Source organism: Staurois parvus, unplaced genomic scaffold, assembly GCF_062004578.1.
Source record: "Staurois parvus isolate SC_StPar_1 unplaced genomic scaffold, SC_StPar_1.0 ptg000011l, whole genome shotgun sequence".
Lineage (NCBI taxonomy): Eukaryota > Metazoa > Chordata > Amphibia > Anura > Ranidae > Staurois > Staurois parvus.
In genome coordinates, this window is record NW_028317807.1 from 16,166,446 (window position 1) to 16,193,486 (window position 27,041).

Sequence of the window (27,041 nt, forward strand, 5' to 3'; positions counted from 1 at the left end):
CAAACATGCTTCCTGGTCATGTATTCTAATGGATATATATATAGACGCACATATAATCTGTAATATCCACAGTGCTTGTGATTAGAGATGAGCGAATCGAACATGGCGAAGTGGAATTCGTTTCGAATATTGGGAAATATTCGATTCGCGCCGAATCCGAAAATTAGCCAACTTCGGATGCACGAATCGAATTTTCCCAAAAATGGCGGCGACATGTGTGGCGACGGAGCGGGGATCTCTGGGAAGGCGCGCAGAAAAGCCGCGCTGACCCATAATGCATTCATTCATGACATGTGATCGCATTAGCCAATCAGCAGCCAGCCAGCCAGCACTGTGTAATGGTGGAGCTATAAATTGCGGCCATCTTACAATTCTCCATTAGCCTGCGGTCATTCAAGAGAGACAGACCTGTCTTTATTAGGGACAGAGTTAGGACCAGAGAGACTTTAGGGCCACAGAATCGTTACTTAGGGACACAGAATCGTTACTCAGGGACACAGAATTGTTAATCAGGGACACAGAATTGTTACTGAGGGACAGACACAGAATTGTTACTGAGGGACAGACACAGAATTGTTACTGAGGGACACAGAATTGTTACTGAGGGACACAGAATTGTTACTCAGGGACACAGAATTGTTACTCAGGGACAGACACAGAATTGTTACTGAGGGACACAGAATTGTTACTGAGGGACACAGAATTGTTACTGAGGGACACAGAATTGTTACTGAGGGACACAGAATTGTTACTCAGGGACACAGAATTGTTACTCAGGGACAGACAGAATTGTTACTGAGGGACACAGAATTGTTACTGAGGGACACAGAATTGTTACTCAGGGACACAGAATTGTTACTCAGGGACACAGAATTGTTACTCAGGGACAGACACAGAATTGTTACTGAGGGACACAGAATTGTTACTGAGGGACACAGAATTGTTACTCAGGGACACAGAATTGTTACTCAGGGACACAGAATTGTTACTCAGGGACACAGAATTGTTACTCAGGGACAGACACAGAATTGTTACTCAGGGACACAGAATTGTTACTGAGGGACACAGAATTGTTACTCAGGGACAGACACAGAATTGTTACTCAGGGACACAGAATTGTTACTCAGGGACACAGAATTGTTACTGAGGGACACAGAATTGTTACTCAGGGACACAGAATTGTTACTCAGGGACAGACACAGAATTGTTACTCAGGGACACAGAATTGTTACTCAGGGACACAGAATTGTTACTGAGGGACACAGAATTGTTACTCAGGGACAGACACAGAATTGTTACTCAGGGACACAGAATTGTTACTGAGGGACACAGAATTGTTACTCAGGCACACAGAATTGTTACTCAGGCACACAGAATTGTTACTCAGGGACACAGAATTGTTACTCAGGGACACAGAATTGTTACTGAGGGACACAGAATCGTTACTGAGGGACACAGAATTGTTACTCAGGGACACAGAATTGTTACTCAGGGACACAGAATCGTTGAATTAAAGAGTATGTCAGACAACACGCAGAAGAGTGGCAGAGGAGGCAATGTTTCAGGAGCGAGCAGACGTGGCAGCAGAGGAAGGGGTCGAGGCAGCACTAGTCGCAGCCAGAGGCCAGTGCTCCCGGTGTCATCCAGCGGTCGTGTCTCCACCGACAACCCTGCCGTCATCGATTGGTTGGCTCGGTCGGTGGGTACGTCAGACACAACCGTTAGTTGGCATGGCCCGGGAGCAAGCCCACTGAAATCACGTGTCCTCTACCTGCCCCTGTCCTTTGGTGTTCCCTCACCAAGCGAAGTATCGCATGCTGTGGGCTCAGCCCCACTGTACAGTGAGGAAGAGCTAACAGAGGGCGGTCAGGAACGGGGGGAGACATCCGCCTCTTCAGCAGCCAGGCGAAGAAGTACTGGCGAGGAGAGTGGCTCGGTAGCCGGTCTAGAGACAGGTCTGTCTCCTGACCCACACGCAGCCGAGGGGGCTAGTAGTGAGGCGGAGACCCTAATTGATGACGATGAGGCTGATCGCACTTGGCAGCCTCGTCGTCATCTGCCAGGCCCGTAATCTGCCATGGGCCCTCGTACCGACTCCTCATGCTGCTGCCAGGCCCGTAATCTGTCATGGGCCCCTGTACCGCCTCCTCATGCTGCTGCCAGGTCCAGAGTGTCTCATGGGTCCCTGTACGGCCTCCCATTGCTGCTGTCTCCATCGCCACACTCTGCCATGTGCCACTTTCAGGTCTCCTCACACTGCTGGTGGGTTCCATTTTGTCATAGGGTGCTGGCAGATTACGGGCCTCCCATTGCTGCTGCCAGGCCCGTAATCTGCCATGGGCCCCCGTACCGCCTCCTCATGCTGCTGCCAGGTCCAGAGTGTCTCATGGGTCCCTGTATGGCCTCCCATTGCTGCTGTCTCCATCGCTACACTCTGCCATGTGCCACTTTCAGGTCTCCTCACACTGCTGGTGGGTTCCATTTTGTCATAGGGTGCTGGCAGATTACGGGCCTCCAATTGCTGCTGCCAGGCCCGTAATCTGCCATGGGCCCCCGTACCGCCTCCTCATGCTGCTGCCAGGTCCAGAGTGTCTCATGGGTCCCTGTACGGCCTCCCATTGCTGCTGTCTCCATCGCCACACTCTGCCATGTGCCACTTTCAGGTCTCCTCACACTGCTGGTGGGTTCCATTTTGTCATAGGGTGCTGTATGGCCTCCCATTGCTGCTGCCTCCACCGCCACACTGTGGCTCCACACTCTGGTTTTGGCCCCGTGACTGCCCAAATGAGTGAAGTGTGCGGTGATTCTAAGATCGACGGCACTCATCTGCATGTCATACTGACTGACAGTATTATTTCTCTTCCCCAGCAGACTCCAAGGGCATTTAAATTAAAGGTACAGTGTTCTGCACTAATATAAAGGCTCTCTGAAGCCTAGAAACACCCTTTTTATAAGTTAAATTCGCAGCGAATATATTCGTCTCGAATCAAATTTATTCCGCGAATTCGCCGAATCAGCCGAATCGAATTTTTGAATACTTCGCTCATCTCTACTTGTGATACTTTTATACAACATAAATCGTCCGACTTTATACAACATAAATCGTTCATAGGAGGTACCTATTGCGCTTACATTTTTTTCCAATATATTGGCATTTGTATTCACTTTCTTTAGCAGCAATATGGATGTTTTTTAATTTTTAGAAAGCAGAGTCATTAATGCAGAGGAGGTATTTAATACACATAATAAATACAACACTGATTTAGAAACCACATTTAGGAAGATGGGACACATAATGGAGAAAAAAAATCAACTCTTAGTTGGATTTATTCACACATGACAGATATATAAAAGATCAAATAGTCCCCAGAAAATTAATGTGGGATGTACCAATAAGTGATGGACTCATCGATCAAGGATCTATAGATGAGTGGTACAATTTCTTTAACCAAAAAGTCCAAGAAGTTATGCACTTTTTGTTAAACACAAACAGAAAAAGATGGAGAAAATTGGGGAACAATTAAATATGTATAAAGATAAATTGGAACCATACAAGGATACAATAGAATATAAAAAATTAGAAGAACTGAATAAATATCTTGCAAAGAAAGATGTGGAGCTCAAAACGAGAAAAAACAAAAAACATCAAAGGGATTACATGGACTACAAAAATCAACAGGTGCTTAAGTGGAAGATTAAATTGAAAGAACAAAAAGTATCGGGAGGAGTTCAAGAAGACATTGAGACCAAAATTCATAGTAGAGAAAGTAGCTATGATGATGAGGGAGAGGGCCAAACTTAAGGAGAGTGGCAAGAAATAAGAAGATCACCACAAAGAGTAAATACAGGGTATAAAACACCCAAAGGCCACCAACATGGATATAAAGGTCCAAGAAGCAATCAATATAGAGCAAATTATGGGTATGATACTATGAGATGAGGAGACTACAATACACCCAGAAGGGGAGGAAGAAACAATCAATAACCAATTAGAGACACATACCATTCACCCAGGAGAAACCAACAGAGAAGAGAATATTACCATAATGGAGGAAGAAATCAACAACAACCATATAAAAATGAATACTATTCCCCAGTGACTACAAAGTATAGATATGAACCATTGAGGAATTATAATGAATATACATATACACCACTCACCTCCTTAATGCGACCCAATGGGCCAAACAGCTATATAGGTGACCTCATACACCAAATAAGGTATCATCGAGGGATGGAACGCTTGGATAGATCACTCCAATCTCTTCTCCTATCTCCTATCTCCTAGGTACTCGATTCCACAGGACCATTTATGAGATAACATTAAAAACAAAAGAGATCCTCCATAGTGTAATCCAGTTTTAATTAATAAATAAATATTAAAGCAAAATGCCCACTCACATGAGGAAGTCACGTGGATCGTGACGTAAACGCGTCGGTACGCACTGACTCACTTCCGGTGGCGCGGTGACGTCACTTCCGGCGTCGGCGCCATTTCTGGAGGGATTGTGGAGCTGTATGTATATCTCAGCATCAGAACCATGGATGCATACCCATGATATGGGAAAAAGGCTGTTATTTATAATTTTACATGTGAGTGGGCATTTTGCTTTAATATTTATTAATTAAAACTGGATTACACTATGGAGGATCTCTTTTGTTTTTAATGTTATCTCATAAATGGTCCTGTGGAATCGAGTACCTAGGAGATAGGAGAAGAGATTGGAGTGATCTATCCAAGCGTTCCATCCCTCGATGATACCTTATTTGGCATATGAGGTCACCTATATAGCTGTTTGGTCCATTGGGTCGCATTAAGGAGGTGAGGGGCCACCTTGGCCATTTGTGGATTGTCTGCACATAGAGTGGCACTGTGATCACCTCACGGAGTTTGCTGTGGTTTTTCACCATCATTTGAATTTATGGACTGTTGCACATAGCATTTACTCTATGAGCACATAACACCAGATATTGTGATATCATTTATTGTGCATTCTATGTGTGATATTTTCATTTTATATATTTTGTGTTTAAGTATAGGTTGCTACACTAATTTTTTGAAATATTTTTTTGTTTTTTCCTTGTGGTTAAGGTGAGTGTGAGCTGCTTATCAATAGGTGTTCCATTTAGCGCAGGAGTATTTTTTCACATTATACATATACAGTTGTGACCAAAATTATTCAACCCCCAATGCTGTAAAGGGGTTTAGGGACTATAGTGTACATTTGGAATTGTATTCAGAATCAAATCCTACAAGGACGTTGTAACTACCCAAATGCAACTAAAATGACATCAATTGTTTATGTAATACAGTAGTAAATGGTTCTTATGTGGTTTCTTCATTGCCACAATTATTCAACCCCTTAAAGACTACCACTCTGAAGAACAGAGGTTCATACAGGTGCTTTCCATCAGGTATTGAAAACACCTGTGGATGTCACCGAGCAGCAATCAAGCATAATAAGCACCAATTAGGCAGCTTTAAAATGACTGTGATACTCAGCTCCTTCTAGACATTTACTGGTGTGGTTACAAACATGGTGAAGGCAAGAGAATGGTCCAGGAAGACAAGAGAAGAGGTGATTTCTCTTCACAGGAAGGGCAATGGCTATAAGAAGATTGCAAAGATGTTAAACATACCAAGAGACACCTTAGGAAGCATCATTCGCAAATTCAAGGCAAAGGGCACTGTTGAAACGCTACCTGGTCGTGGCAGAAAGAAGATGCTGACTTCGACTGCTGTGCGCTACCTGAAGCGTAGAGTGGAGAGAAGTCCCCGTGTGACTGCTGAGGAACTGAGAAAAGATTTGTCAGATGTGGGTACAGAAGTTTCAGCCCAGACAATAAGACGCACACTGCGTAATGAAGGCCTCCGTGCCAGAACTCCCAGGCGTACCCCCTTGCTGTCTCCAAAGAATAAGAAGAGTCGACTGCAGTATGCCAAAAGCCATGTGGACAAACCACAAAAGTTGTGGGATAGTGTTCTGTGGACTGATGAAACAAAATTAGAACTGTTTGGGCCCATGGATCAACGCTATGTTTGGAGGAGGAAGAACAAGGCCTATGATGAAAAGAACACCTTGCCTACTGTGAAGCATGGTGGAGGGTCAATCATGCTTTGGGGCTGTTTTGCTTCTGCAGGTACAGGGAAGCTTCAGCGTGTGCAAGGTACCATGAATTCTCTTCAGTACCAGGAGATATTGGATGGAAACGTGATGCAGTCCGTCACACACCTGAGGCTTGGGAGACGTTGGACCTTTCAACAGGACAATGATCCCAAGCATACCTCCAAGTCCACTAGAGCATGGTTGCAGAGGAAAGGCTGGAACATTTTGGAGTGGCCATCGCAGTCACCAGACTTAAATCCGATTGAGAACCTCTGGTGGGACTTAAAGAAAGCAGTTGCAGTGCGCAAGCCTAAGAATGTGACTGAACTGGAGGCCTTTGCCCATGAAGAATGGGCGAAGATACCCGTAGATCGCTGCAAGACACTTGTGTCAAGCTATGCTTCACGTTTAAAAGCTGTTATAACTGTAAAAGGATGCTGTACTAAGTACTAAGATTGAATGTCACTTGGGGGTTGAATAAAACTGATAATGCTGTGAGCACAGAAAAGACATTTGTGGTTATTTCATTATAACTGTTATGTTATATTTGTCTGACCTACAAGTGCCTCTTTAATGTAAATGTAAGCAAGATGACTGAATGATCAAAAGCAATGTCAAACTGGCCAAAACACTCAATTTCAGTGGGGGTTGAATAATTTTGGTCACAACTGTACACCACTCGAGCCTTTTTTAGAGGGAGGCAAACCCCCACGAATACACCAGCAAGATTAAAGGAGAGAGGAAGGATTTTATCATCAAGGACATCATCGGGAACAAAATGGAGGAAAAAGGGGAAGGGAACAAAATCCACAAAGAAGGACTACACCAGAAAGAAGAGAGGATGTAGAGGAAAAAAGAAGCAACAAAAAAAAGAAGAGAAACACTAGGAGAAGGGATATTTAACCTGAGCGGAATTCCACTTTAAAAAGAAGAGCTACAGGTTCTAGATGAAGGTTTAAAATTTGCTCCAGTTAAAAACCTTAATAAATTTGAAACATTTTTCAACATTCCGAAGTATATCCAAAACATCAATATGAAGAAATACATGTTGATGAATCCCCAAACACAGATGAATAGAAGAACACAACATGATAAGGTAATCCATACAGGGTTGAGGAATAAATCTACTTTTATTCCACAAATCAGAAACAATAAATATGTGGACGATAATGGATGGATGGTATTAGAAGATCTAAACAAATTAAATATAAAGAATAATAACAACCCAGATAATATAAGGAGGGGTATTAAAGAGATTGAAAAAAGAAATGAGGTGGTTATACGTCCAGCAGATAAAGGAGGCAGGATAGTGGTTCTATCAAAAGATAAATACAAAGCAGAAATGGAAAGGATGGTGAAAGATGAAGAAACATACTCCATTTTACCCAGTAATCCGATGGTAGGATACAAAAAAGAATTGATAAAAATTATCAAAAAAGGAAAGAAAAAGGGTATACTATTCGGGAAAGCTTCCTGATACCAACAGCATGCAGAATATCAATTATATACTCCATACCGAAGATACATAAGGATAAGGAGAATCCCTCAGGAAGACCCATAGTTAATGGAATTAGCTTCATAATGGAAAGATTGGGTCAGTATGTAGATATCTTTCTACAACCGGAAGTACAAAATACTAACGCCTTCTTGAAAGATACAAAACACATACTACAGTTATTAGAAGTGATTAAAGATGTGGAAGACATAATCTTCGCAACAGCTGATGTAGGATCACTGTGCACGATTATTAACCATAGAGATGCAATGGAAGCAATAAAATGTGCTCTTGATAAGAATGAAAATATGGAAGACAAACAGAAGAAATATATAAGGGGATGTCTAGAATTATGTCTGGAGCATGCATACTTCTGGTATGATGGTAAATACTATAAACAGAAAATGGGAGTATCGATGGGAGCCAAAATTTTCACCAAGTCTATTTATGTCAAGATGGGAAGAAGATGTGGTATTTAAGTATAAACTACAAGAGCTTATTCTACACCATAGATTCATCGATGACATATTGGTCATATGGAAGGGTAGTAATAGCTCTTTAAACAACTTCATGATGAGAATGAATAACAACTAAAAAAATATCATACTAACGTGGGAAGTGAGTAGGGAATCCATACATTTTGGACCTAGTAATAGCAACAAGACAAAATAAGATCATTAATCACACATACTCAACCACTGACAAAAATAGCTATATCACGATGGATAGTTGTCACCACATCATATGGTTGATGAACATCCAAAAGGGACAGTTTATGAGACTCAAAAGAAATTGCACCGAGAAAAAAGAATATACAAAGGAAGCAACGAGGATTGGAGAAATGTTCATCAAGAAAGGATATGATAAAATATATATTGAAAACCAGAAACAACAGGTACATCATCGTGACAGAAAATACCTCATCAGGAATGTGGAAAAGAAAAAGGAGGAAGATTATACAGGAGCAATTGTACTGCATTACAATAAACAATATAAAAAAGTGGAAAAGATCATGCATAAACATTGGGGAATATTGACAGCAGACAAATGGTTGATGAATATACTACTGAAACAACCAAAATTCATCTACAAGAAGGTGCTTACTCTGAAAAGCAGCTTAGTTAAAAGTATCATAGACCCACATAATGCCAATAACTCCTTTTTCAATGAAAAGGGCTTTTTTGCTTGTGGAAGGTGTTTTGGATGCAAACACACCAAAATATGCAGAAGAAAAAATATGTTTACAGCATATACTACAGGGCAGGAGCGGACTGACCATTTGGAAACTCGGGCACTGCCCGAGGGCCCGGGGTCAGTAGGGGGCCCCATAAGATGCCCCTGGTACCTTTTTCATAGGCTTTTTTGAGTTTGGGCAAGGACACAGGGGCCCCATGATCCCCTATTACCCGGGGGCCCCATGAGTTGTCAGTCCGCCCCTGCTATGGGGATACAATATGACATCAAAGATTGTATCACATGTAGGATGGAAGGAGTAGTGTATTGCATCCAATGTAAATGTGGATTGAAGTATGTAGGGCGCACTAAACGTATGCTAGCCAAGAGAATAGAGGAACAGATCAGCAGTATAAAAAAAGGATGCAGTAAACATAACCTTTCCAAGCATTTTGCATTGCACCACACTAATAACCCTGTAGGATTACAATTCTGGGAGATTGAAAATATAAACCTCACTGTAGGGGCAACAATAAAATCAAAAGACAATTAGACATTATTCTCATATATATGACAATAATATGTACTGGGTTATGATTCCCTATATATACCATATTAGTATACAGGGAATTGATATGTACTGGGTTATGCTTCCCTATATATACCATATTAGTATACGGGGAATTGATATGTTTCAGAATCCTTAAATCATAATGGATACTTTATTCACCATACAATATACATGTGGCCCCTTTAAAATGATGAGGTATCACAAAGATAGTACCTAGTTCATATGTGGCACTCATTAATCATTTGTTATATCAGTACATTATTGTACAGATATATATATATTGTTTAGGATTATCTATAATATTATATTTTATTTTGTCCATGATCCCTATTACATTTATATTAGTCATAGATCTGTATATTAGTTAACCAGGATCTCTATTTTGCTCTCCCACTGTATTTCATGTATGTATATAAAGCCATCAGCATTGTGGCAATACTCCCTTTGCAAAGTGAGGCTAGTATACACTTTGTGAATAATCTACAGGAAAATTGCGCCTGAGACCATGTGATGGTCCAAAACAAAATGACGCCAGCACAGATGTAAAGTATTACCATCTCAGAATGAGTATAAATGGAAGGCTTGACATCCAATGGGCTACTCCTGATAAAGTCACGAGTTGTGATGTAACGCGTAGGGGGTGCCAAGCCACAAACCGGAAGTCTATGTGCTGCCATTTAGCAAGTGGGATTACAGCATCTATACAACCTGGAGCACTGTATAGTGAGTTTTTTTACACTGTGGTGTCCCAGGAGGACACATTTTAATGTGAGTGGACATATATATTTTTAATAAAGGCTATTTTTGGTTGTACATACTACGTTCAGCGTTTTTTTACATGATTGCGGAGTGGATTGGATCTATATAAAGTGTTGGCAAAGAGTTGACAAAGAGTGGGAAGACTTTGTACCACATATACAGTACCTGCCTGGATTAAAAGGGAAAAGTTCAGTTTGACCTGTCATTATGGGTCAAACCTTGAGGTGAGCGCATAAGTGTGTTGGAGGTGGAGGAGCACAAAGGGGTGATACAGGAGCACTGTACACTTGAATATAGTGGTGTAATTACACCTGTCTACAGGAAGTTATCATGGAATACATTGGACTGTTCACTACGATTTATGTTGTATCAAGTCGCACGATTTATGTTGTATAAAAGTATCACAAGCACTGTGGATTACAGATTATATGTGCGTCTATATATATCCATTGGAATATATGACCATTAAGCATGTTTGATCATTAAGTATTCACAAGCACTGGAGAGTGTTTTTCACTGTCGTTGTTTATTAATACACATCCAGCAGGTTCAGGGTTCACATTTGATATAGAAATATCACTGTGTTTATTTGTTGCACTGCATTCTATACTATTTATTTTGTCACACGTGGGAACACATTACATGCTAACTGCACATTTGTAAGGAGGTACCTATTGCGCTGAAGTTTTTGTTCTATATACAGGTGAAACTCGAAAAATTAGAATATCGTGCAAAAGTTCATTTATTTCAGTAATGCAACTTAAAAGGTGAAACTAATATATGAGATAGACTCATTACATGCAAAGCAAGATAGTTCAAGCCGTGATTTGTCATAATTGTGATGATTATGGCTTACAGCTCATGAAAACCCCAAATCCGCAATCTCAGAAAATTAGAATATTACATGCAATCAATAAAACAAGGATTGTACATAGAACAATATCGGACCTCTGAAAACTATAAGCATGCATATATACTCAGTACTTGGTTTGGGCCCCTTTTGCAGCAATTACTGCTTTAATGCGGCGTGGCAAGGAAGCTATCAGCCTGTGGCACTGCTGAGGTGTTATGGAAGACCAGGATGCTTCAATAGCGGCCTTCAGCTCTTCTGCATTGTTCGGTCTCATGTCTTTCATCTTTCTCTTGGCAATGCCCCATAGATTCTCTATGGGGTTCAGGTCAGGCGAGTTTGCTGGCCAATCAAGCACAGTAATCCCACGGTCATTGAACCAGGTTTTGGTGCTTTTGGCAGTGAGGGCAGGTGCCAAGTCCTGCTGGAAAATGAAGTCAGCATCCCCATAAAGTTTGTCTGTGGAAGTATAAAGTGCTCCAAAATCTTCTGGTAGACGGCTGCGTTGACCCTGGACTTAATGAAGCACAGTGGACCAACACTAGCAGATGACATGGCTCCCCATATCAACACAGACTGTGGAAACTTCACACTGGACTTCAAGCATCTTGCAGTGTGTGCCCTTCCATTCTTACTCCATACTCTGGGTCCTTGGTTTCCAAATGAGATGCAAAAGTTGCTCTCATCAGAAAAGAGGACTTTGGACCACTGAGCAACAGACCAGGTCTGTTTTTCTTTAGCCCAGGTAAGACGCGTCTGATGTTGTTTGTTGCTCAGGAGCGGTTTGACAAGAGGAATACCCATGTCCAGGATCCGTCTGTGTGGTTGGTGGCTCTTGATGCACTGACTCCAGCCGCAGTCCACTCCTTGTGAAAGTCCCCAACACTTTTGAATGTCCTTTTCCTGACAATCCTCTCCAGGCTGCGGTCATCCCTGCTGCTTGTGCACCTTTTTCTTCCACACTTTTCCCTTCCACATAACTTTCTATTAATGTGCTTTGATACAGCACTTTGGGAACATCCAACTTCTTTTGCAATTACCTTTTGAGGCTTTCCCTCCTTATGGAGGGTGTCAATGATGGTTTTCTGCACAACTGTCAGGTCAGCAGTCTTTCCCATGATTGTGATTCCTACTGAACCAGACTGAGAGACCATTTAAAGGCTCAGGAACCCCTTGCAGGTGTTATGGCTTAATTAGCTGATTAGAGTGGGACACTTTGAGCCTAGAATATTGCACCTTTTCACAATATTCTAATTTTCTGAGATTGTGAATTTGGGGTTTTCATGAGCTGTAAGCCATAATCATCACAATTATGACAAATCATGGCTTGAACTATCTTGCTTTGCATGTAATGAGTCTCTCATATATTAGTTTCACCTTTTAAGTTGCATTACTGAAATAAGTGAACTTTTGCACGATATTCTAATTTTTCGAGTTTCACCTGTATGTGCCTAATCACAGCTGATTACATGTAAATAGGAATTTCCGGTTACCGGCAGTCCTCTCTTCATGCTGACAGCACGTGGGGAGAGGAAATCCAATAAATGGGATTCTTTAGAGGGGACATCTAAACTAATCATCAGTACCCTGTTGATCAGTGTAGCCCCATCAGTGCCACCTGTCAGTGCCCATAATTGCCACCTGTCAGTGCCCATCAATGCCACATACCAGTGCCCATCAGTGCACATCAATGCCACATATCAGTGCACATCAATGCCACATATCAGTGCCCATCAGAGATGCCCTTCAGTGCCAACTATCAGTGCCAGTCAGTACTGCCTATCAGTGTCAGTCAGTGCCACCTATCAGTACTGCCAGTCAGTGTCGCCTATCAGTGTTTGTCAGTGACGCCTATCAGTGCCACCTAACAGTTCCAACTAGTGCCACCTATCAGTGCCAATTAGTGCTGCCTATTAGTGCCCATCAGTGCTGCAGATCTGTGCCATATATGAGTGCTGCCTTTCAGTGCCCATCAGTGATTCCTGTCAATGCCCACCAGTGATGCATTGATGCCCATCAGTGTCACCTATCAGTGCCCATAACTGCAGCCTCATTAGCGCACATCAGTGAAGGATAAAAATTACTTATTTACAACACTGTATAACAAAAATTAAGAATAAACTTATTTTTTGAAAATCTCTGTCTTTTTTAGTTTTCTTAGCAACAAATAAAAAAAAACAGTGGTGATTAAATACCTCCAAAAGAAAGCTCTGTCTAAAAAAAATGCTAAAAATTTTGTTTGGGTACGGTGTTGCATGACTGCACAATTGTTATTCAAAGTGCAACAGCAATGAAAGCTGAAAATTGGCCTGGGAAGGAAGGCGGTAAAAGTGCCGGTAGGCAAGTGGTTAATAACTGCTTCTACAGTTCCTCTTCTGGAATCCTTCGCTGGATATTTGCCAAAGTGAATAATATACAAAGTTCTTTGGCTGAACAAAGGTCTACAATTATACATTTCTGTAACTCCCCATTAATGTATTATCAATGTGTAGAGAAAAGGGGCCATTTTATGTCAAAGCACTTATTCTTCTCACCTGGATTAATTTACTGTTGCATGTCAAAATGTCCTCTCCTGTACCTTGCATGGCACCTTTGCAGTTTTTAATAAGATTTTTACATTAGAAAAATTACATGTTCATCAAAATAATACTTTGTATATGCATGTAATAAAATTTTAATCATAGGCATCTTTCTCCTTTTTCCCTGTTAAATGATTATGTAATTATTATTTAAACCAGAATGTAACATTGGTAAGTTCATATACACAGCTACCACAGCTAAAGCCAGCCAACCAAGAGGAGTTGACCACAAATTACTTTTCCTACAGAGAGTCTTGTTACTTCTCTTAGCATCCCCTGTCATGTCTACTGGATTTCCCACATATGTCCAAATTAGTGTGTAGTATGCTAAAGCCATCATGTAACAGAAGGTAATCACATTCCATCACATATCCCAAAAATAAGAGAAATTGTTCCTATTTCAGGATAGTGGGTGGAGCCATGTAAATAATTATTTTACACCTGAATGGCTTAATGCACATTGGTTTTATGTACATACATATAGATAGATAAATAAATATATATATATATATATATATACAGTGAGGAACAGAAGTATTTGAACACCCTGCGATTTTGCAAGTTCTCCCACTTAGAAATCACGGAGAGGTCTGAAATTCACATGGTAGGTGCATTCCCACTCTGAGAGACAGAATTAAAAAAATTCAGGAAATCACATTGTATGATTTTTAAAGAATTTCTTTGTCTTGCACTGCTGAACATAAGTATTTGAACACCTAAGAAACAGCAAGAATTCTGGCTCTCAAAGACCTGTTACTGTGCCTTTAAAATGTCCACATCTACTCCACTCATTAATCTAACTTAGTAGCACCTGTCTGAGCTCTTTAAAGACACCTGTCCAGCCCACAGTCAGTCAGACGCCAACTACTACCATGGGCAAGACCAAAGAGCTGTCAAAAGACACCAGAGACAAAATTGTGGACCTCCACAAGACTGGAAAGGGCTACAGGGCAATTGCCAAGCAGCTTGGTGAAAATAGATCAACTGTTGGAGCAAGGGAGGAGCTGGTTATTGACATGAAGATAGCTGGGACCACAGTTTCAAAGGTCACTGTCAGTTGAACACTACGCCGTCATGGTTTCAAATCATGCATTGCACAGAAGATTCCCCTGCTCAAGTCATCACATGTCCAGGCCCGTCTGAAGTTTGCCAATGACCATCTGGATGATCCAGAGGAGGCATGGGAGAAAGTCATGTGGTCAGATAAGACCAAAGTAGAACTTTTTGGTCTAAACTTCACTCGTCGTGTTTGGAGGAAAAAGGGTGAGTTGCATCCCAAGAACACCATCCCTACTGTGAAGCATGGGGGTGGTAACATCATGCTTTGGGGGTGCTTTTCTGTGAAGGGGACAGGACGACTGCACTGTATTAAGGAGAGGATGAATGGGGCCATTTTTTGTGACATTTTGAGCAACAACCTCCTTCTCTCAGTCAGAGCATTGAAAATGGGTCATGGCTGGGTCTTCCAACATGACGACCCGAAGCACACAGCCAGAATAACCAGGGAGTGGCTCTGTAAGAAGCATATCAAGGTTCAGGAGTGGCCTAGCCAGTCTCCAGACCTAAATCCAATAGAACATCTTTGGAGGGAGCTGAAACTCCGTGTTGCTCAGCGACAGCCCCGAAACCTGACAGATCTAGAGGAGATCTGTGTGGAGGAGTGGGCCAAAATCCCTGTTGCAGTGTATGCAAACCTGGTCAAGAACTACAGGAAACGTTTGACCTCTGTAATCGCAAACAAATGCTTCTGTACCAAATATTAACACTGATTTTCTCAGGTGTTCAAATACTTATGTTCAGCAGTGCAAGACAAATAAATTCTTTAAAAATCATACAATGTGATTTCCTGAATTTTTTTTTTTAATTCTGTCTCTCAGAGTGGGAATGCACCTACAATGTGAATTTCAGACCCCTCCATGATTTCTAAGTGGGAGAACTTGCAAAATCGCAGGGTGTTCAAATACTTCTGTTCCTCACTGTATACAGTTGAAAGAAAAAGTATGTGAACCCCTTGGGATTACGTGGAGTTTTGCATGAATTGGGCATAAAATGTGCTCTGAACGTCATCTAAGTCACAACAATAGAAGAACACAGTCTGCTGAACATAATACTACACAAACATTAGATGTTGCCATGGTTTAATTGCACATAACATGTAAACATTCACAGTGCAGGGAGGAAAAAGTATGTGAGGCCCTAGCTTAATGACTTCTCCCAGAGCTAATTGGAGCCAGGAGTGAGCCAACCTTGACCCCAATCAGTGTGATGATATTGGATGTGTTGCTGACAGCTGTCCTGCCCTTAAAAAACACACACCTGTTTTGGGTTTACTGGTTTCAAGAAGCACTGTCTGATGTGAACCATGCCCCGCAGAAAAGAGCTCTCAGAAGACCTTTGATCAAGAATTGTTGACTTGCATGAAGCTGGAAAGGGTTACAAAAGTATCTCCAAAAGCCTTGATGTTCATGTGTCCACGGTAAGACAGACTGTCTACAAATGGAGAAAGTTTAGCACTGTTGCTTCTCTCCCTAGGCGTGGTCGTCCTGTAAAAATGACTGCAAGAGCACAGCGCAGAATGCTGCATGAGGTAAAGAAGAATCCCAGAGTGTCAGCTAAAGACCTACAGAAATCTCTGGCACATGCTAACATTTTTGTTGACACATCTACAGTAAGGAAAACATTAAACAAGAATGGAGTACATGGGAGGACACCACAGAGAAAGCCATTGCTGTCCAAAAAGAATATTGCAGCACGTTTGAAGTTTGCAAAAGAGCACCTGGATGTTCCACAGCACTACTGGCAAAATATACTGTGGACAGATGAAACCAAGATTGAGTTGTTTGGGAAGAACACACAACACTATGTGTGGAGAAAAAAAGGCACAGCACACCAACATCAAAACCTCATTCCCACTGTAAAACATGGCGGAGGGAGCATCATGGTTTGGGGCTGCTTTGCTGCCTCAGGGCCTGGACAGATTGTTGTCATTGATGGGAAAATGAATTCCAGAGTTTATCAAGACATTTTGCAGGAAAACGTACGACCATCTGTCCGCCAACTGAAGCTCCGCAGAGGATGGGTGATGCAACAGGACAATGACCCAAAGCATACAAGTAATTCAACAAAATAATGGCTGCAACAGCACAGAACACGCCTTCTGGAGTGGCCCAGTCAGAGTCCTGACCTCAACCCGATTGAAATGCTGTGGCATGACCTTAAGAGAGCGATTCACACCAGACATCCCAAGAATATTGCTACACTGAAACAGTTTTGTGAAGAGGAGTGGTCCAAAATTACTCCAGATCGTTGTGCAGGTGTGATCTGCAACTACAGGAAACGTTTGGTTGAGGTTATTGCTGCCAAAGGAGGGTCAACCAGTTATTAAGTCCAAAGGTTCACATACTTTTTCCTCCCTGCACTGTGAATGTTTACATGTTATGTGCAATTAAACCATGGCAACATCTAATGTTTGTGTAGTATTATGTTCAGCAGACTGTGTTCTTCTATTGTTGTGACTTAGATGACGTTCAGAGCACATTTTATGCCCAATGCATGCAAAACTCCATGTAATCCCAAGGGGTTCACATACTTTTTCTTGCAACTGTATATATATATATATATATACATATTGTGGCAGTGCGGTGTCCTGCCACGGTCAAACTCCAGTTGAAAACCCTGGATTCTCAACCAGGCAGGTTGAGGGGCTCCAGAGAGTTAATGTATTGCAGAGGAAACTGACTTTTCGGTTTCCTCATTTATTTATTAAGTTTGTTTTGGGATCTGGAGCCTGGAGATTTCGAAGAGATCTGGGAGGGATGAAATCTCCAATCCGGGGTCCATGTTTTGAGAACCCCCAGCACACTGATTGCACAGGTGTGTGCAGGCCTTTTTGTAGAGGCCTAACCATAGTTCTGGGCTCCACCCCGGCAAACGGAGTCAGGAGGGCTCCACCCCGGCAGACGGGAGGTCTCTGCCTTGGAGTCAGGTGGAAGCCAGACTAGCTGTGTGCTGGTGCCATATTTTGGGAAGAGTCTGCAGGAGGCAGACTTAAAACTGCGTGCAAGCCAGGAGGCTGAATACTATTGATTTGCTTGATGTTGGATACCCCTGCGTGGGAAGCATTTGTGTTTCTTGAACTTTCTTATAAATAAAAGTGGGCAAAAAAGCCCTTAAAAGAAGCGAGTTGCTGTGTGCTTTGAAGAAGCTCTACCACGTTGAAGCGAGTTCCCACAATATATACACAGTAGCTTAACAATATGGAGCCATTTTTTTCCAAAGTTTAAGTGATATTAGAGGTTCGTATTGTTTGTTATAAAAAATAACTAACATGTGATACTTACCTACTCTGTGCAATGTTTTTTCACAGAGCAGCCCTGATCCTCCTCTTCTTGGGTCCCCTGCCAATGCTTCTGGCTCCTCCCCCCTGCTGACAGCTCCCTCCAAAGCTGCCTTTGTGTGTCTTTAACACTAGCGTTGTGTGCAGGCGGCAGAGAGGCGTTTGGGAAGCATTTTTATCACTTCCCAAACACCACATGGTGCTGTTCTAACGGGAGCGTTAGCGTCGTGTCGCGGCAAAACAGACGCCTCTGGTCGAGTCAGGAGGCATTGAAGCCTCCTATTCTAGTCTATGGTGCCGCTCCGCAAACACCCGGCCGGCGTTTGCGGTGCGGTTGCGACGCGGTTGCGGGGCGTTTGCGGAGCGGTAACACTGTTCAAACTTCATTATTGGCGTTTGTGGGGAGTTTTTAACGCTAGGCAAACGCCTAGCAACCGCTGCTAAACCACGCATGCGGTGTTTGCCGAGCGATAAAAACCACTCCGCAAACGCCGGCCCAACACTTGCCAAACGCTATAGGGGCGTTTGGCAAACGTTGGTAAAACAGTCAAGTGTGAATGAGCCCTAAGACACACAGAGCGCAGCTTGGCCCTGCCCCCTGCTGCCTCCTCACTGGCTGTGATTGACAGCAGTGGGAGCCAATGGCTTGATCGAGATTGGGCTCAAGTAAGTATTGCACACTGAAGGCTTTTTACCTTCATACATTGAATGCATGAAGATAAAAAACCTTCAGCTTTTAGAACCACTTGAAAATAAACATTTTAGAATTCAAAATTGTATTGAAAATAAAAATATATAGAAACATTTAAACAACATACCGCAGGGAAAAGTAAAAAAAAAAAAACCAGTATAAAATTAAATAAATATACATAAATGGAATACCATGCAGTTTGGGTAGAGACCTGAGACAATAAAGTGCAATTCATTTCATTTAGATAAATATAGTTTGCTTGACAACAGGTCCCAAGCACAAGTTACAACAATAGTAACAACAGAACAGAGATTTTTCTGTAGGGCACACACTGCCAAGGACACCCAAGCAGTAACAGCGTAGTGACAGATCTATGGGACAGGTTGTATGTATTTAAGGCTGGCGTACATGCTGCTTTCATCTTTAGAAAGGCATTTTCAATATTGTACAAACACATTTAAAGATATAATATGAATACATTTTGTTTGTGAATTTATTTTACAGCACAAGCTATCGCAGCCAGACACAATTAATGGTGTATATTCAATGCACAATTCAATGAATGCGTCCATCTGTCATCAAAATAGAAGAATGAAATTCATACCTATCATAGTTTATCTTCTCGCCCAGCACTTGCAGGCTCAGAATTCCCAGAAAACCAACGTTCCACAGCAGAAGATACATCTTCCTGAAGCTGCACAGAGACATAAGTTAGAAAACAGACTGCAAACTGCTGGATACTGACTGGGTGTTAACAGAGTGATCACTGGCTCTGTGTAATTATTGTAGAAGACTGTAATTTACAGCTCAAATATTAACCCACACCTGCCCGACTATGAGAAAATGTTTGGGATTCTCCCCTAAAGCTTTGTTGAGGGCCAAATCAGTTTAATCCACACCCTGCAGTGGCACCAGACATTCTGGCACTCCGTGTAGGATATGTCATTGTCCCTTTTTAATGTAACTAGCATTGTCTAGTTCCTTAATAGTAATGATTCATTTGTTGTAATGGGAGATGAGTTCTGTGCCCTAGCAAAGGCATGCACTTGTTCTGTTCATAGAGAGGACTGAGTCCCAGAAAAATTCAAACAGAGGAAACCGCTATGGTGTGTTTATAGGAATCTTGATACTGGTTTATTTTAGCGCTAAACCTACCCCAGTTTGGATACTTATGGGTAAAAAGAAACAACTCTACACATACAGTCCTTGAACACAAAGGAAAATATAATCTGTTTTATATCTAGAACTTCAGTAGATCTCAACTTTTCCATGCTAGAATCTAGTTTTTAAAGAAGAACTCCAAGATAGACAAAAAATCACCCATTAGTACATCCCCTACACAAAACACTAAACAGGTATTAAAGTGCTACTAAACCCAGAACCCTGCATTCACTATATCGAGTCTCCCACAGTACACAGAACATGGAAATGCAATTAATTTAGTAAATATAAATACCTTTTCTCAAGAGCAGTCTTGTGACTACGATTAGTGTCCAGCAGAGCACATGTTAAAGCTTGTAGGAGGAGTTTTCATTTTGTTCTAGGAGGATGCAAGACCCCTGACCTCTGTCTGGACAGTGCTGATTGGCCTTTTGATGATCACATGCACTCTCCCAAGAAGAAAAAAAAACCTCTCTAGCAATACACACCAACCGAAGCATGTGCAGGGTGACTCCACACGATATGTCTTATCAGGCGATAAGAGGGGGACACAGGAAGAAGGGGAGGATCAGAGAAGTCAGTATCAAACAGTCTTTTTTTACATAACCTGACGATTAACCCCTTATGTTCCACAGTGAGTATAACAAGCATGCTTTACTGCATATACAGACTGATTTTACTGTTGTGGGTTTAGCAACACTTTAATATTTTGAAAATCCTTACCATTTAGGATAAAAGTCTAACTGAACTTTCATGGCCCCATCTCTGTAATTAAACAGATAACATCATCTGCTCTGAAAAGGAGAAGGTGTAACAGCAAGGATTATATCATATCCTCTCCTCTCTCTCTGCAGTAAAAGGAAACTACAGTTCCCATCAACCACAGGGAATTGTAGCGAATGTGGGTGGGTACACTAGGCTGTACATGTTCAATGTGTCTGAGAGTCTCGGTCCGCCCACCACTGCAAGTGGGACTGAAGTACATCACTGCTTCCTGGAGAACAAATTATAGAAGGGATGTGCCAAGATCAGTGGCTGGGGGAATAGGAGGCATAGTAGCCACCAGTTTTAACCACATCCAATCCACATGACATGTAAAATAACATTGCTTCCTATGGTGCCTGTTCACATATGACTGGTGCACTGGCGGTGCGGATTCAGTGCCATTTGAAAAAGAGTCATGTCTGATTTCTGAGAGGTCCGGTTCTGGTGCAGATTACAGGCTATTGACTTCTATGGGAACCATTTCTAAATCTCATTATGTGTGAACAGGATAATCCTGAGACGTAATCCTGTCCTGAACCTGATGTAAACCTGACATGAACACCTGAACAACTACTGTGTCAATTAGCTGTGAAACCTGAGCTTCAGTCTACACAGCACATGTGTGAATCAGTTCTGACAACAGAAAAACCCTTAGGTCAGTTCAAGAAGACACATGCCCCAAATTTGATTTTTGATAGGTCTTGAGGCAGCCCACTATTTTGAAGAAATTTAGGCAATTATCACACAGAGCATGGTGACTGATGTTTTTCCACAATGGAAGAGTGCCAATCACCACTATGACACACCGAAAACAATTGTTTTCTATGTGTCCTATTAACACTGCAACACAGCCTGGAGCTGTGCTGCATTTATCTGCGATAAAATGCACTATGTCAGCATAGGACACTGGGCAGGATCGCAAGTCACTGTACAGTAGCTCAGTGTGAATGAAGTGACACTATTGTGCACTTTAAATAAAGTTTATCGGAAAAAAAAAAAAGAAAAATGAGCTGTGTGATGCATTCAACCATGAACCGCACCATTCCTTACCTCCAGCTCACTGCAGTTGGAATGGGCAGCTGCCGCATTCTAAACTTCTGCAGTTTACTCTGTAGCAGCTGTCCATTTACAGTATATGTGAACAGGCCAAACAAGCAAAACTAAAGGAAAACTTTGTTTTAGTATTACGTAGCGTGGAGATGGATTAGAACACCTGCCAGGTTTTTATTGTTGTTTGTGCCCTTTTTAGGAGATTCAACCTCTCAATCTGTTCTGTTCACTGCTAGAACTGAGAGTAAAAAATTAAAGAAAAGCCCCAATTTTAGTTTGTCACCAGAATAAGAATAAAGGAAAAGGGGGGCATTAGTTCTCGTGATCCTGGTGGCAACCAGTGATTTCCTTTCACATCTTGCATTGGCTATGGCTATGGAACAGAAAGTGATAAGGAAATCTCCCCAATGGGACACAGACTGTAAAAAAATCACCCTATCCTACTCTATCCAACTTTTAGTTCTACTTTAATATAATATCTTCACTGCCACCCCTGCCTGTCATATTATTTGTAAGCAATTCCCTGGATAGACTTGGGTTTTTTGGGAAGGTGGTGCTCCTGTCTCCAAAACCACTTGTATGTTTGATGCGTTTAGGTACAGTGGATCAGGCAGCTTTATAGCTGCCTGATCACTTTTACATAAAAGCCAGAAGTCAACAGTAAAATAGGGACACAAGCGCATAACTACTGAGTAGAAATATAGGGGGTCTAATAATGAATGTTCTTATACACACACACATACACACATATATTTATATATATATATATATATATATACTGTATATATATATATGTAATTTTTAAGAGTTTTTACTGCACTTCCCTTTTCTTCTACTCAGGGAATGTGGTTTGAAGTTTGTGCCTGTGACGTAAGCATCTAGCCAGCTAGAAAAGGCTAACTTCCTCTTTCAAGGCTAAGAGGAGAATCTTATGGTCGAACCTGTTTGAACCAGCAACTGTAATGATGGATGCTATTTTGGACTGATCATGTGATGTTAACACCCACTTAACTCTGAACTTCCTGCTAAGCATATGAGGATTTGATTGGATTAAAACTATATGAACCAGGGACGGACTGACCATTCGGGCACCCGGGCACTGCCCGAGGGCCTGGGGTCACTAGGAGGCCCCATGAGATGCCCCTGGTACCTTTCATAGGCTTTTTTGGGTGTGGTTTGAGTGTGGGCAAGGACACAGGGGCCCCATGATTTCCTATTGCCCGAGGGCCCCATGAGTTGTCATTCCACCCCTGTTATGAACACGCTTAGACCTTATACTATCACGGCCAGATCTTATGTCTATAATTGTAATAGTCTAAAACTCAAGAGACAGATATATATTTTGTAATACCTTAGTTCATCTCATCTGAAGTGAACTTTTGTATGCTATATTATCTCCACTGCAGTGTAATAAATGCACCTTTCTTTATCATTTGGCTCGCTGTCTCATCTGAAAGGTCTCTATTGTAGATCCCCTAACCTGAGGTTACACTACTGATGTGGCCATGAGCTTGTTTTAACCAATTGAGTTCCTGGACCCTGTCGAAAGGGCTTGTTAAGGTAGAATCAGGCAAAGGGGTTGATTTAGTAAAAGCAAATAGGCTGCTCACTTAGCAAATAAACTTTAGCTTAATGATTGTGGTAAAAATTCCCTGAAAAAAATCCAAACATGTGGAAGGAAAGTAAAAATAACATGGTTGCACATGATTCGTAATCATGTGCAGGATAAGTTCACCTTTCATAATGTTACATGTTACACCCATATTCAGGGTGTACCATGTAACAAGTTATGAATACACCGGCCCCCACTCCCCCTGTTCCCCCGCTTCCACAGCTAGGGGGGATCTTCCCCCTCCTCGCTATCTGTCAGATTTAAAAAAAAGTGGCAGAGCGGGACTCCAACCACCAGCCCCCTCAATCATTCACAGTCCTTTGTGAATGAGAAATTACTATTCCTAACAGCCTTTTAGGCTGTTGGCTTGTAGTTCTTAATGAAGATATACTGACAAATCTGCAGGAGACCTGCATGGCACCAGCCATCTGCTGATCACTGGTGCAATCGTTTCCAGGCTCCTGCAACCAAAAATGTTTACCTGCAAAAAAATTTGCATTTATTATTTTTTGGTAAAAAGATGAACGTATCCTTTAAGCAAAGGGTAAATTCCTTTGCAAAGTGATCAGCCTATTTGCGGTTACTAAATCAACCCCATGGTGTAAGCTCTGTGTATATTTTCTGTGTAGAAAAGCATACTAGTAGAAGAGTTTAAACTTTTTAAATGGTCCTTTGTGCCAAGGTTTATGTGTGCCTTTGCGACATTTACTTGGGGCACAGTAATAAGACATATTTTGGGAATACAAGGACTTCAGGATATTTGTGCAGTGTATACAGTGGAGTTGAGTTATTAAGACAAATACACTGTTCACTTTCCAAGTGAAGTTGCACTCTGCAAGGGAATTTTCCCCAGTGCTTAGTGAATGTGGTAAAGCTCAAAGCTTGCTGTTGCAAAGAATACCCAAATACAAGCAGGGAAAATAAAAAAACAGCATTTTTGCTTGCACATATTTGAATGATGGAAATGAGCAGAGCTTCACGTCATTCACTAAGCACTGGGGATAATTACCTTTGAACAGTGCAGCTGCACTTGCAGAGCAAAGTCTATTTGCCTTTAGTAAATCATCTTCAGTGAGTAGACTCAAACCCAAGTTAACTTATTCATTTTTAGCCACATCCAATGTTCAGAGAGTTCCTTTCCACTGTGTGCCCTGGGTACCCCAGGTCTTTTACTTGCTTCATTTTCAATAGCAATCACACCATTATTGCAGCGTAGCGCTACTCCCTTGAGAGCCATTGGTTTTTGAGCCAGGCAACATGCATTTTCCAACTTCAATTTAGAGTCAGTAACCAGTCCATGGGCTTGTTTTTTGTTTTACCTGGCTGTCTTTAAAGAGTATCAAAGAGCAAGAGATTCTAGAACAGACTCGCAGTTCTGTCTCAGGGAGAACTGGTTGGGTATGGCACGCAGCAGCTCTCTCTCTTGTAGACCCTGGGGGGTAGAGGCACTTACATTGTCCTTATGTCCTGTAGCTTTGGGTAAACTGCTTTCAGGCCTTTTGCCTAGCTAATTTCTTTCTCGGCTTGCAGGCTGTCCTTCCTCAGTGGACTTCAAGGCAATGGAGATCCCTCTATCAACTTTCCTCTCCAATTCTTCCGACCTCCAGCCTGGCGGCAGAACCAGGGGTTATATGCTGATTAGGCCACCTTGCCAGACCTTCTGCCTGGAAATTGGCCAGATTCCCATAAATATGCAGATCAGCACCTTTTGGCATCCACCCACTAGCTTCTAGAAACTTCTCCAAGCTTCTAGAACCAGGGGGAGGTATCAAAGGCCTGACCTGTAGAGCTCTCTAGCCTGACCTAAAGTAAACTCCCTGACTCACACCTTTGCTTCTAGCAAGCCTCTAACGGCACTACAAACTATGTACATCAGAGGGTACTAAAGTATACTTTGCCCATGATGAAGCAAATTGTGCATATAGTGAATTTAATCTGTTCTATGTGAGTAAACAATTTATATTTATTAAAATATTGGCAGAAAGGGAGTGACAGAAGAATACAGAGACTGTTGAGTTGTGGGGAAAAGAAAAGCTGAGGAGAACTTAGTCTAGAGGTGACCACAATTGGTGATCTTCTGATAAATAAATCAGTATTTCTCCCCAAACAAATGGGTAGAAATGTGTCTGCAAGCTGAGGAGGCACTCAATTAGAGCAGTGATGAGCTTGGCTCCGCGTGTTGCACTGTCTGATGATTAGACCCGGAGCATGTTAGAGTGAACAGATGTGTTACTTTTGAAGTACTTTACTTTTAAATAATTTAATGGTCTTAGGGCTCAGACACATGATGGTCTTTTACATATCTACCTCAACTGTTAAGAAATGAAGGAGAGGTTTGTTAGAGATGTATTCTGCAGCAAAAAATCATAAAAAAAAAACACTTCTCTATGCAGTTGCCCTGGGCACGTGATCATGCTTTGTGGTGAACACTTCCAGAACAGCAATGTGAGCATGATTGTTATTGTAAATGTGTCCTTTTTTAGTGCAGAAGCTGTGCACAGGATATCATGATTTAGTTTTCAGTAATTATCATCATGTTTGTTGTTTAAAATTGTATATATATTAGTCTAACTAGATTCCCAGGAAGACAGCAACAATAGATATGTTCATTAAGACCCTGGTCACACTGGGGGTGACTTGGCATGCGATTTGCATTCCATGAGACTTGCAAAGTGTATGCCAAATCACACCTTATTGTCCGCAATTACAGCGACTTGGTCGGAGCCGTACCGATTCCTAACACAGTGCACACACTGCTTTTGGTGCGATTTGCATAGACATCTGTGTCAGATATCTTGCAAATCGCACCTCAAATCGCAATGACATCCCAACTTTGAAATCGTGCAACTTACAGTGAAGTCGCACAATTGCAAAGTCAGGATCGATGTGAGTGGGGTGTAAATGTGTATGTATAGCCAAAAGTTTTCTTGAGTTTCAGATAGATTGGCGGCCCATTCATTTTATTTTGGTCTGTCAACATATCAGGATGGATAAAAAAATACATATAGTATTTTTTTACGACGTAGTGCACAACAATGCACATCAGTGCGTTACTGTGCGTTGTGCAGTACGTGTACGTTAGAGATGTGTTGCCTTCCTGCTCTATAACTAAAGCTGATCATAGATATAGACCATAGAACAAAATTTGCCTGGTTCAGCAGGGACAGGCTGAATTTCCATCCATGTGTTGGAGACCCTGTTTGACAGCAATCGATTGTTAGATCGACATCTGCAGCCAACTGGAGAGTCCCGCTGTCCAAATACAATGTCTCAGAGGGGGAGATTCCGTCATCCGCCTCGCATGTGTAGATGGAGGATCCTGTTCATTTTTTCATTCAGCCTGCTAGCTCAACAAACAAAAATAAAGACCCATCTATGGCTTTAGACTAAAACAATTTTGCTGGCTTGCACATTACAATTAGCCTCCAACACCTTAGCATTAATTGTTTTTCATGATACATGGTTATCACTAGACCTTGCAGCTGTGGGTGATATTGAGAGGGGATAGTGGGATGATAGGGGATAGGGGATGACAGAGTGGTTAAATTACGCTCAGCATCAGGACCCTACTTCTACATAGCCAAACATAAACCTTGGCCAAGGGCTTCCAGAACATATACACATAAACATCATGTTGCTAATAGTATTGGCATAATAAACGGTTCTCTATAGCCTGTCTGCCAAAGAAACCTAGTAGTGTCCTCATTGTTTACAGGTGAAACTCAAAAAAATAGAATATCATGCAAAAGTTAATTTATTTCAGTAATGCAACTTAAAAGGTGAAACTAATATATGACATAGACTCATTACATGCAAAGCAAGATAGTTCAAGCCGTGATTTGTCATAATTGTGATGATTATGGCTTACAGCTCATGAAAACCTCAAATCCAC

The 27,041-nt window shown here is 41.8% G+C and overlaps 1 protein-coding gene across 1 annotated transcript in view; it reads right to left on the bottom strand.

Moving 5' to 3' along the window:
* Positions 1–27,041, bottom strand: part of CPO (carboxypeptidase O) — a 134,205-nt gene that overhangs the window by 78,748 nt on the left and 28,416 nt on the right. Inside the window, exon 2 of the mRNA XM_089671161.1 lies at positions 19,166–19,255. Within this exon, the coding sequence (XP_089527287.1) occupies positions 19,166–19,255 (90 nt within the window). The remainder of the gene's footprint in view (positions 1–19,165; positions 19,256–27,041) is intronic.